Consider the following 13,690-nt stretch of genomic DNA (forward strand, 5'->3'; position numbering starts at 1 on the left):
TGTAAAAAATAAGGTGGGGCCCAATCTTCTCTAATGATAGAAAAATTGTAAAAAAAAAAATAATAAGGTGGGGCCCAGTCTTCTATAATAGTAGGAATGAAAAAAAAATTACCGTGGTGCCCACTCTTCCAAAATAGTAGAGATTAAAAAAAATTAAGGTGGGGACCGCGTGGAGAATTAGGAGACAATTGTAAAAAAAAAAAAAAAAAATGGGGTCCATCTGAAAAAGTAGGAGATAATTGCTAGGAAAAGAATACTTAAGGTGGGGCCCACTCTTTCATAATAGTAGAGATTATAAAAATTAAGGTGGGGTCCGCGTGGAAAATTAGGAGACAATTGTAAAAAAAATTGAGGTAGGGTCCACGTGAAGAAGTAAAAGACAATTGCAACAGAAAAAAATAGGATATTTAAATAATGATAATAAGTTTAGAAAATGGTAAAGGTACGCTTAGAGAAAATGTAAAGAAGAGAAGTTCGGGAAAAAATAAATAACGATTTAAATTGAACACAAAAACTGCTAAAGAAGTCATAAAACCAAAAGATTTAAAACTTATACCATACGTCTAACACCAATAATGAGGAATAACATCAAGATGGCGAAATATAAGCGGTCTTCTATAATAGTAAATTAAAAAAAAAAGTGGGGGCCACTCTTCTATAGTAGTAGAATTTTTTTTAAAAAAAATTAAGTTGGGGCCCACTTTTCTATAATAGTAGAAATTAAAAAAACAAATTTAAGGTGGGGTCCACTCTTCCATAATAGTTGAGATAAAAAAAAATTAAGATGCGATCCAAGTGAAGAATTAAGAAACAATTGCAAAAAAAAATAAAAAATTAAGGTGGGATCCACGTGAAGAAGAAAAACAAATAGGACATTTAAATAATGATAATAAGTTCAGAAAATGGCAAAGGTACGGTTACAAAAAATTTACAAAAGAGAAATTTAAGAAAAAAGAAATAACGATTTAAATTGAACACAAAAACCGTTAAAGAAGTCATAAAACCAAAAGATTTAAAACTTATACCTTTGGGTACAAGTTTAGACACATACGTCTCACACAAATAATGAGGAATAACATCGAGAAGACGAAATATAAACGGTCAAGAAACATATACACATACTTTCTTAAAATGATGAAGTTGTTCTATACTTAAAAATTTAAGACTACAGCAAATGCTGACACATGAAAGCGCTTTTCAGTGTTGTTGATTAGAAAGAGATGATGACATGAAACTCGATAGGAGAAAGTGTTTTTCAAATCTTTCAATTGGATAACCAAATCGTAGCAAACACTAATATAATAAAGTTTTGAATACAAAGCATAAACTACAATATTATATTAATCATATTTTGACATAGTATATATATATATATATGCATAAAAGCAGTGCAAACTTATGTATGTTTATTAGCAATATAATATAAAATATATATATTACCACTATCTAAACACAACTACATACACATAGATACATTATAATCTAAAGTGTTGAGCCCGTGCTGCGCCGTCTACTATTTTATAGAAGAGTGAAGAGGTGCACGATCAAGGGTAATATTGTAATTTCACAGCTAATATTAATGGCATTTTAGATATTTTCCTATACCCATTTCCCTTATCATTGCAAACTTTTGACAGCCTCTGAACCTATATATCGACATAGCAAGCTACGTGGCTTTACGAATATATCGAAGAGTGAAGAGGTGGACGATCAAGGGTAACATTGTAATTTCACAGATAATATTAATGGCATTTTAGATATTTTCCTATAAGCTAATGTATGTTTTTTCTGAACATGCTGGGCCCATTTCCCTTATCATTGCAAACTTTTGACAGCCTCTGAACCTATGTCGACATAGCTAGCCACGTGGCTTTACGGAGACAAAATTGTTTGGCAACACACCAAAATCCATGCCAATATGCTACTATATTTCTAAAATCTAAAATATACTCCCTCCGTTTTAATTTATATGAACCAATTTAACTAGACATGACATTTAAAAAAGAGAGAAAATTTTTAAAACTTGTGGTTCAAAATAAGCCTTAAAAATTTGTGTGGTTGTAAATCATTCATACAGTGAATTTATTTCTAAATTAAGAAAGAGATCATTCATTTTGACACGAATTAAAAAAAAATAGGTTCAAATAAATTGAAATAGAGGGAGTATATCATTAAAACAAGTGGTTAGACATTGATTTAAATTCTCTTTTGGGTACAGTTTACTTTATTCTTTTCATTGGCTCAATAAAACCCGTTTCTGGAATATTGATTAAAATTTTATTGACACTTGTACTTCTTTAGTGATTTATTTTTATTCGGAGTTGAAAGAATCAATTAATGTAGGATAAATGTGTAAATACAAAAATTATATACATACAACATGCTAATAAAACAAATAAACTATTGCATCAAAGAACAATAGGACTGTAAAAACTTAGCTATACCAAATAGTTATATTAAATTATATTAATTTATCATGATTAAGTAATTTAATAAGGTGAAAATATACAATTACTTAAACATAATTTTAGTGAAAGAAGTGTTGTGCAAACATATATCATACATTAATTAATGTTATATAAAGATCCAATACAAAAAAAGTCGAAAATGTGTTGTAGTCTGCTATAACGAACAACGGGTCTCATGCGAGATTTAAAAAGACTCATTTTAGAAGACGTCACATAATGATATAAACGTCTCAAGTCTCCACTCTCTATCTCTAAATCTAATTTTTCTCTATTATGTCCCTAGCTCTTTTTTTTTAAAAAAAAAAAATCCTTTTTACGTTTTGATTTTTGAATGCTGAACAACAAAAATAGTTTTTTTTTTTTTTTAACTTGACGAATTTTCACTTTTAAAACATGCATATTTGATAATCAAAGGAAGTATTAAGGAAAATAGCTATTTGAATAATTGTAAGATATTGAATTATTTAGAGAGAAGTTATGTTTGTGCATACAACATCATGATTGTTAAATTAGTAGTTTTATGTAATTTGATGATATCCTCTACTTATCAGATTACCCACTTGATATGTGCAGGTAAAAGGGTTTTAATTCTTTCGGAAAAAAAAGAAGATAAAAGGGGAAAAATCGAAACAAAAAAAGAAGAGAAAAATCTTATCAAACTAATCTGACGTTTTGTAAGGATGAATATGCCTAAACCAAAGTTTACTGATTTATCAGACGTAACAAAGACTCTGTTCAGTAACTAAGCTGGAATATGTCAAAAACATGAATTACAGGCCATCAAAATTAAGGTAAGGAAACAAATTATATTAGGAGTATCAAAAAATATGTAATATTTAATTCAACTGATTGGTTCATTCTTTATAAAATCACAAAGCAAGTGTAACACTATTTAAAGTTGATTGTTACAAAATATAAAAGTATATAATTTTTTTAAAATAGACTGATAAAATAATAATACCAAACTAATTGAACGGAAGGTGTAACAAAGAGCATATTAACAGGCAGTGGCATCTAGTTAGACTCAAAGAAAATTTAAGATTTTACATTCATAAATTTAATTTAATTTATAATGGTGGTGAACGGTTCTGTTTGCGTGCATTTAGATTATTCATCGTGAACTTGTTTCCTCCCAATATATGTATTGGATAATTTTGTCCACAAACGTTTAGACAGATAAGGACAAAATAACCTAATGTTTATTGTCTCTGGAATTTGGAAAGTCTGCACTCACTCTTTTTATCACCAGGCCACACTCTAATGTCACTCATACATTTAATTTATCGTGTATATTTGTATGTTTAAATGCTTTTAGTTAAATATGATTTAAGTTGAATGTAATGGATGCAAACACATTCACAGGACGGTCCAATCCTTTTGTAGAGATATTTAGAGCCCGTTTGGATTGGCTTATAAGTTGGCTTATAAGCTGTTTTTAGCTTTTTTGAGTGTTTGGCTGACCAGCTTAAAGTCATTTTGTATTTAAAATAAGCTCAAAAAAATAATTGAGTCAATTTGACTTAACTTATCTAAAGTAGCTTATAAGCTGAAAACAACTTATAAGCCAAAAAAAATAAGTTGGGCTACCCCAACTTATTTTTTTTGACTTATAAGCTGTTTTCAGCTTAAAGCCATAAGCCCATCCAAACAGGCTCTTACTCAGATTACAAATATTCTAGAATACCTCTATCAGAGGGCAAATAGTCATTTTAAAAAAAAATTATTGGCAACCTCTATCTAACTCAGAAGGAAAGAATTTGCATCAGCCTCTCAATTTCAATTCGAACATGAATTTGTGTCCCAATTCATGTTTTGATAAATATTTTCCATCCGAAAAGAGAAATAACGAAGTCTTTGTTTAAGAAATGTGTATATATTAGCTCATGATTAGTCCATGATGGCTAAAGATGATGTTTAAGAATCAAAACTATGTGAATTTTTAAGATTATAAGTATTTTAATTTTGTTCATTGTAATTTGTCTTAGTAGTGTTCTTTTTGCTAATTTAAGGTGAACAAAAAAGCCGCACCTGCTTATCCATGCTCAACACACAGTGAGGATTCGTTCGTTTTGATTCAATAAGGATGCCTGATATTTAAATATAGCATTGGATAAAGTGGATGTTAACTTCTTACTTACATTAATTGAACATAGTAATTAATAATATTTGATTTTAATTAGTTAATTTGGTTTCGAATCGCAATTGTGGATATTAGCACAGCCATATAGCATTTTAATTTTGTATTCATTTTCTTTCCCATGCGAAGCAAAGTGAAAGGGAAATAGGGAAAATGTGATATTCTTATGCGTTTAAATATAACTTGAATAATAATTACGTTAATGATGAAATAAAAGCTCAATCAAATAGGAAGATTGTGATATTCTTGTGCACTTTAGTGTAAGTAAGGTTTTATCAACATGTGCTGAAACATTTTCGAGCCAACACAAATTTTACTAACAAGTCACAAAACATAATATCAGTTTATATAAAATTTCAAAATATAATTTAGAACACAACTACTCAAACCGAAGAATATGCCGTTACAAAAAGTGTTCGGTTTTAATTTGTTGAGAATGGGATCTCTTAAAAGGGCCTTTCTTCCTGCCTAGCTAGTTATAGGATGAAACCAAATTATTTTCACATATGTGTTTGGTATGGAGGAAAATATTTTCTATTAAATTTTTTCATGTTTGGTTAGTTAAAATTTTTAAAAACATTTCTTTAGAAAAATTAGTCGATTAAAAATGAGGAAAATAACTTTCCAAATGAAAGTAGGGAAAATAAATCTCACAAGTAGCATTCCACCTTTATTATCTCCTCCCCAACCTTGAATTCACCTCACCCCAACTCCCAAACCACCCACCCCACACCCACGCCCACCACCTCATCCCAAAGTATTTGTCTAGATTATATACAAATGCTTTTAGGATAATAACTTTTGCTTACGTATCGAACATAAAAAAATAAGTAAGAAATTCATTTATTTTTCTGTGAAACATTTTCCTTCGTTATGAACACACTCATAAAGAGGTGTCAATAAAATTGTCCATGAGAAGAATTTTGTAGTTGCACATGAAAATAGAATCCTCAAAGCATGCTTCATGTTTTTAGGTCCATTATTATCACGATGCATGAATACTCACCAAATTGAGCCCAACAAATCTGCAACAAAGAAAGGATCATAGTTCCCTCCCGGTTTTGACTTTGCTCACTTTTAACATGGTCGAATCCGTGACCTTTAACAAAGTGAATTGTGCAATGACTTCTCTTTTTTCATTTTATAATAATGGTCGTGTCCCGATAAATTTTTCTGCACGTCGACTATTTCATCTGAGTATTTGTCTCATATCACCACATATACTAGCAGGAGCGGATATACTTCGCCTCAAGAAGTGTTAAGGAACACCGCTTCATCAATATGCTTTACTAGATAGTAGATACATATGTAAAGATAATAAGCAATATGAAAATATTATGATACCTCTTTGTCAAAAAACTTTACTAGATATGTATTAAAGACACTAAGCAATATGAAAATATTGGGTATATATATAAATTTTAGAAGACGACGCCGCTTGTCATGATAGTGATTTGTTTATTTTTAAAATATTGACAGCCCTTATAGAAAATTATACATACGCTATTGTATACTGGATCAATGGCGGAGTCAATATTTTTACTAAAACGCCAAAATATAAAGAATAAACATACGAAAAAATAAAGAAGATTGGACAAGGGTGATTCTGCCAAAGATTGGACATGGGTGACTCTGCCGTAGTACCAAATAACTCACTATCATCAAGACATAAACAAATACAAATAGAACTTCTTTGTCTTTGTTTCACCCATTTCATTGAAGGTTAGGCTATACCTTTAGGTGTGACTCATGCAAGGGATTCCGAAGTCCAAACACGAAAGAAAAAAATTAGTCTCATTAGGTATTTACGCCAATCGTATAAATTTACTATAGTTAAATGGTTCAATAATATAAGAATGTATATTAATTAATCATGATTAAGTAATAAAAATTTATGTGCAAACAGAGGCGAAGCTGAGATCTTTTATTTATTGGTTCTGAACGTCGATTCGTTTTACTTATTGGGTTCTACATAAATTACTTGTACATTTTTACATATAAAGTTTGAGCCAAAAAATTTGAAATCTGCCTAACAGCCTAACACGTAATTTGCAATGTGTCTCCATCCCAAACACATCGTACATCTATTGACTTGGAGATAACACCGAGTGCCGATAAATGTTTTTACCTAGACTAGTAAATGTCCATCACATCTTCAGAAATTGAGGAACAGTAAAACCTTCTAATTCCTCTTTCAACTTTCCCATTTCCCCTTTTAGGAATTTTCTACTTTTTCTCCTTTTCTTCCACTCTGCTTATAAATATACACATTCATCACTCTGCACTTCTCAAGCTCAGAGAAAAAAGAAAAGAAAAACAACTCTCAATTTCTATAACAACTCTCAATTTCCATAATACTTTTCCCTTCCCTATAAGATTAACCTTTCAAGAAGAGGAAAAAAAAAATGAGAACAGGAAATAGCTTTGTTACAACTTCATCAACAATGGAACAAACAAAATCAACTATAAAAGCTACATTTTCACCACCAGCAATGGTACAAAGATCACCATGGCATTCTCCAGTACCATATCTCTTCGGTGGCTTAGCAGCTATGCTAGGTTTAATAGCTTTCGCTCTTTTAATCTTAGCATGTTCTTACTGGAAACTCTCTGGTCATTTGAGAGAACACCGCGATAATGATCAAGATTCTGAAGAGGATTCAGGTGAAAAACCAGTGAAGGTGATGCCGGTGTTGTATGAAGAGAAGATTGTAGTGATAATGGCAGGAGATTTGATGCCGAGTTATTTGGCTATGCCTGTGTTGAGTAAAAGAAATGGTTTGGGAGATGGAAGTAGTAATGATAATTTGAATAAATGTGAGGAGAAGAAAATGGGAAAGGAAAGTGAAGAATTAGGTGATGAAAAGGAGAAAGAAGAAGTGGTGATTGAAGTTAGAGAAGAGAGCCATGTAGAATCTCAAAACAGCCATGGGCAAAACCAGTGAGCTAATTTGAAAAATTTAAAACTTTTTTTGAACTCGCGAACGTTACTCTTTGTTGAGCTCTGGGTAAATTCCGCTTCTAGTTCAATAACTCATAAACCGCACGGGAGATGTAAATCATACTAGGCAAGTCTCATGAAATATGTTCAGACTAAAAAGGTTGTTGGTCCCAAGCTTCATATGTGGAAACCACTCGCTACACCAAATTGCTACGCCTCTTCTTCTCCTTCTTTCCTTTTCTCTTTATAAAAAAACTATTTTTCCTCTTTTTTTTTCTTTTTTCTTTTTCTTGTTTTACTTTTTTTTTTTTTTTGGTTTGGATTTCCAATTTTGCGATCAAGGAAATTGTAAATTGTTGGTTGAGATGAGAAGATTGTAAAATTTTAATTTATAATATTTTATAAAGTTTAATTTTTAATGCACCGCCAGTAAAAAGATATTTGTATCATCATATTTACGAGTAAGTCTATAAAATAATTACTAATTAGAATTATATAATAACTTAATAAAAATGGTAACGAGTTTAATTTGAGATCAAACTACTATACTGATAAAATGTAAAATTTATTATATTATTACCAGTATACGTCAGTTAAATCTTATTCCAATTGAAGTAATAATTTGTAAGTGAGCTAAGTCAAATGCAGTAGTGGATATTTGTAAAAGAAGAAAATAGTTTTATTATTAATATTTACCACCTATATACGTAACTTAGCCATCGTTTTGGAGGGAAGTTTTAGTTTATGGCGCACCATCATCGCATTGTATATTATGGTACCTAGGGAAATATTGTTAGTCATATTCATATACATGAAATGAGAAGCATTTAGTAAAATTAATTGAATCAGAAAATTAAAATGGCATCGTTTAATATAAGTTGAAAGGAAATTCGAGGCATTTTTGGTTATAGATAATTCCATCCTCTAATTTACAAAATTATAAAAACTTCTATTCTTGTTCTAAAGTCGGATGACAAAAACCTCATTCACGAGGTGAATATCCAAGGTAAGGTAAATTATGTATATTTATTAAATATGTATAAATATTTAATAATCTAAATGGTAAATAAATCTAGTCATATCCCAAATCTATGAAGTTCAAATTCTTGATTCAGCTACGTACTGACAGTGAAACACCAACTATGGACAACTACCACGCATAAAAGATTATGGTAGCGTGATAAATACTTAATCATTCTTGATTAGAAATTTTGGGTTCGAGTTTGGAATGAAATTGTCTTTGGTAGAGAGCGTTTTAACCCCTAAAGGAGACTTCACTACTAAAAATTAGCTTGTTGGAAGCATAAGTCAGTTTCGAGAACAACAATCGGAAAACGTGAATCTAAATTAGTCAAAACCTTAAAGTTTATATCAGACACTACAAAAAAAAAATTGTCACCGATATCCAAGGTAGAACATTTTGTTGGCAACTTTTTCCAAAGTGCCTGCACAAAGATTTTTCAAATTTCTCCTAATTACATATGTAGGTATCGTGGAAAGAGAATAGTTTTAAAAAACTAAACATTTTTATAAAACTCCAATTGAAAACTCAAAATTCAAAAGAAAGATCTCTGTTTTGATCTTATCCATAGTGCTTAAGTAATTAGCATACACTACTAAAAAGGTATATTGCATTTTGATCCTCCACTATAGATTAGAATAAAGTGATGAAGAAACAATGGAAGTATATATTCTAACTGTTGGAATCAAGTATGTTTGCCATTTTAAAAAATAAATCAAGTGGAGTTAAATGCTTCTCCAGTTGTATGGGAAGTGATGTTATCACTGTCTCAACTACCCATAAGGATTATGGTAGGATAGACACCACTCCTTCCCCCTTAATTCCCCCTTAATTGGAGGTTTCGTGTATGAGTTTTGGATGTTAAAAACACTATTAGAAGGGCTCTTGGCACCTGTGCACCTATTGTGTGTTGTCTTTAATTTTCGCCCCTCATAATAAATGATTTTTTCTCGAAGTATACGTTTATATATTCGCATTATAATATCTTTTGTCCTTGAAAGACTTATACCCACAATACGTAAGTTTGATTGCTAAAGGGAAAAATTAAAGACCAACCCATTTGAAGGGCAAAATGTGCAATTTCTTCCTATTAAGAAGCGCTTCCCTTTAAATGAATTTCACATAATGCGAATTCGAATTAATCAAAATCACAATGCGAATATCAGAGATCGGATAAAAAATCCATAAAAAAGCAATGTCTCAATTTTCTTGGGGTTTGCAGTTGAATTATAGGTGGAAGGTGAAATAATTGTGGCACTGTTTTCTGGAAGCATCGTGTCAAGTGTTAGATAAGGCGAAAACTGATGTCAAATTGAGGCAAATAAGGCTGGTGGGTGGTCCGTGAAAGTGGGCGACGCGGCCAAATGTGCCTGTGAAAGCTTTTAATGCAACTGTTAACTGATTTATTTTGAGGTACTCCTTCCGTCTCGTATTACTTGATCACTTTATCTTTTGGATTCTCCTTAAAAAATTATAAATAAAATATTTATTTTACTGTCTTACTCCTATCTCTCTCCAATAAATACATTCTAATCAATATTGACTATTTTCAAACATTTAATACTAAGGGCAAGATGAAAAAGATTTAATAAATTTTATCTTAATTTTGTAAATGAACAAGTAATTTGAGACATATATTTTTAGTAATATAGCCAAGTATAGGACATAGGGAGTATTAGCATTTCCTTTTAGGGAATTTAGTAGGCATTTGACCATAAAAATCACATATTTTCCACTTTATTTGGAATTTTTGAAATAGGAGTTGAAAATGGAGTAGTGTTTGGTTCTAGTTTTATATACAAAGAATATTTGTTTATTTAAATGTAATGAAAGTAAAAAAGTGAAACCAGGATTTTATGTATTTTCAAATTATATTTAAAATTTTCATGGACCAAAGGTAGATTTTCAAATAAAAACCCGAAAAAACATGGCCAAACAGGTCCTTAGTACTCGACCTGAATAGTTTAGGGAGGTTTTGAGGTATTAACTCAAAAGGGATGGAGAGAGTATTAATTATATATGCATTGGATAAGCAAAAACAAAAAAATTGAGAGTATTTTCCTTTTAATAAGTTCTACCCAATATAAATTTAACTTTTTCTTTATAAAGGTTCCATCTTTATGATGGAGGAGTTAGACACAACTTCAACATGTTCATTTCAAAAATGATAATTACACCGAGGAGGATATCGACCTTGATCTCTGGTACATAGCGTAGATTGGTTGAAGCCAATCTAGGGGTAAACTGGTTACTATTAATAGACCAGAGAAAGGTATTCATCTCTCTAGATATATCAACATCAAAAGTTTAAATAAATTTAAATTAATTGAACCAATAAATACAAGATATTAGATTAGTATAAATTTAAAAGATATTTTCACTATTTAATGTATTTCAATTTATGAGATTTTTGTCATTTAGACTATTAATATCAACCTTGTTGAAGTATTGGATAATCGAAGACCAATTTTGGACGTCTAATCGAACAAAAGACAATTGCACCTTTGAGAGGGTCGATTTAGGCTCAAATTATTGGAAAACTAACCCAAATACCCCTCAAATACAAAATAGTTATCCGCCACATGCCCCTTCTAAACTAATTACTCGCCGTACTGCCTCGCCCAAAACTATTTACCCAACGTACCCCTTCACCCAAAACCCTTCCTTCATGATATCATCGTCGTATATTTAGATGTCGTGATGATATACAAATATAATGAGATGGTATTATGGATGATCATGTTCATTTATTCAAAAAGACACATTTTTTTTGAAAAAAACCTCTATGATACCATCATCTTATATAAATATATTGTGATATTATCATGGAAGACTGTTCCAATCCTTCAATGAGACACTCCTCAGGACCATGGGTACCATCGTGGCATATAAATATATTGAGATGGTATCATGGAGGACTAAGAGAAGGACTGAAGCAGTCTTCCATGATACCATCTCAGTATATTTATATACCATATTGATATCATAATTTGAGACATTTCGGGTAAATTGTTTTAATTTTTTCTGGGGGTACGAAAGTAATGGGGGTATGGATGGATAATTATTTTGGTTTGAGAGGGGGCGCATTGTTTCCCCCAAATTATTTGAGTCTATTAGAGCGGCCCGATAACTCTAAATTTGTCTTGATGACAAAGGAGAGAAATCAATATTAGATCTATAATTATAAATAACTTTGTAGCTATAAATATAAATAACTTTGTACATAGAGTAGACACCATGCATCTCAACAAAACAAAACAATTAGTCAATTATGCAGATATTTGCCTGAATAGCTATCCTTCGCTCATGACAAACTTAAATTCTATATCTAATTAAACATCATCATATAAAATTGAAAAAAAGGATATCTATAAAGATATATTGAAATATTTACATACATAATACTATTTAATATAATTCAAGTATTAAACTACTGTTACTTTTTGATGGAGTGGTTTGTTGACTCATGGATGGGTTCTGGCATGCAACATGAAGGGACTTGATATTTTGAAGAGAATTCGAGGGTCTTTTTCTGAACTTGAGTTATTATTAGTTATGTATAAATAATTTCATACTTCATGTAGTCTTGACTCCTGAAAGTAATTCTTGATTCCTTGTATTTCTTATTAAATATCGCCGTGTAACCACTCGTTTATCACTTATTGTGCTAACATTCTTCTATCCTTCTCGTTGTGATATATGGTCATTCTATTTATAAGTCACTCATTTGATATGGTTGGCTTACCGTTTGTCCTCACCCTTTGCGATGTGTTTTTTATATTTCATTCGTTCTTATTGCCTCTTAAGCTGTTGTATTTCTAACATTACAGTTGAATATCTAAGATGAGTTTACACTATCTCTATTAATCTTACGAACAATTACAAAACCATGATGTTTTCCCCCTAATTTTATTAGGAAAGCTAAAGGAGTTACAAAGTAGGCAAATCGAAAATATGGAGGGGGACAAAAATTGAGAATTGAGACTATGCCGATCGAGGTCCATTTTGTACCATAGAGCTTAGCCCATAATCAAGCATTGATCATAATTTCATGACGCAGCCTATTGGGACGATCCCATTTAATTTACAGCTATTTTTTTCAAAAATATCTAACAACTCCTATATATAATTTTTTATGATATAAAACCATCTAAAAATCAGAAGAAGGGAGTTTTGAAATTCGAATATGTAAAGTGAGTTCAAATCAATTGGTATTATTGAAAAAGCTTAAAGACATTAGTAGGAATGAAGATTGATAGTTCAACTTTCAGAAATATTGCTCTTAGTTTCGAACACATACGTCTGAAATTCGAAAATTAAAAGCTTAACTTTAGATGTGTATGTCGGAAGTTTGCCCTTGGCTAGCCAAACTTTCTAACACTTGAAGTTTGAAACTTCCAATACAAACTTCAATTGCATATGTCGGAAGTTTGGCCATAGCAAGTCAAATTTCCGCGCGTATGTCGCAAATTTGCTTGCACAAGAAATATGCCAGACTTTAAGGCTAACTTTGTAACTTCAGATGCAAATTCAATTGCATATGTTGAAAGTTGATTATGAAGTTGCTAAACTTATAAAAAACTAAACAACAAAGCTACAACTTAGATGGGTGTGCCAAAATCGGGTACCCGTGCACTAGCCCCTTATTAGCGGTCTTTTATTTCTAATTTATTTAGACTTTGCACTTACCGAAACTAAATATGACTAGCTTAATTAACTTCTTTTAAAAATAAATATAAATATTTACTACACAAAACAAACTACTTCCTCCATTTCAAAATAAGCAGTGTTTTAAAAGGATATAATCAGCTGGCTAATCATGTTTTCCCCCTAATTTTATTAGGAAAGCTAAAGGAGTTCCAAAGTAGGCACATCGAAATAGGGAGGTGGACAAAAATTAAGAGTTGAGAACATGCCGAGGTCCATTTTGTACCATAGAACTTAGCCCATAATCAAGCATTGATCATAGTTGCATGACGCAGCCTATTGGGATGTTCCCATTTAATTTATAGCCTTTTTTTTCAAAAATATTTAACAACTCCTATGTATAAATTTTTATGGAATAAAACCATCTACAAATCAGAAAAAGCGAATTTTGAAATTCGAATATGTAAAGTGAGTTC

General features: G+C 31.0%; 1 protein-coding gene across 1 annotated transcript; it reads left to right on the plus strand.

The window, feature by feature from the left end:
• The first annotated feature begins 6,876 nt into the window (after positions 1 to 6,876).
• LOC132611484 (protein GLUTAMINE DUMPER 2-like) lies at positions 6,877 to 7,812 on the plus strand. Its single transcript, XM_060325903.1, has one exon. It carries the CDS (start codon positions 7,011 to 7,013, stop codon positions 7,548 to 7,550), a length of 540 nt encoding a protein of 179 aa, XP_060181886.1. The 5' UTR covers positions 6,877 to 7,010; the 3' UTR covers positions 7,551 to 7,812.
• Positions 7,813 to 13,690: the final 5,878 nt, after the last annotated feature.

This window comes from Lycium barbarum, chromosome 9 (genome assembly GCF_019175385.1).
Source record: "Lycium barbarum isolate Lr01 chromosome 9, ASM1917538v2, whole genome shotgun sequence".
Classification (NCBI taxonomy): domain Eukaryota; kingdom Viridiplantae; phylum Streptophyta; class Magnoliopsida; order Solanales; family Solanaceae; genus Lycium; species Lycium barbarum.

Bases quoted from the DNA above. Each gene is read 5' to 3' on its own strand.
- LOC132611484 (XM_060325903.1), top strand. From the start codon at position 7,011: ATGAGAACAGGAAATAGCTTTGTTACAACTTCATCAACAATGGAACAA.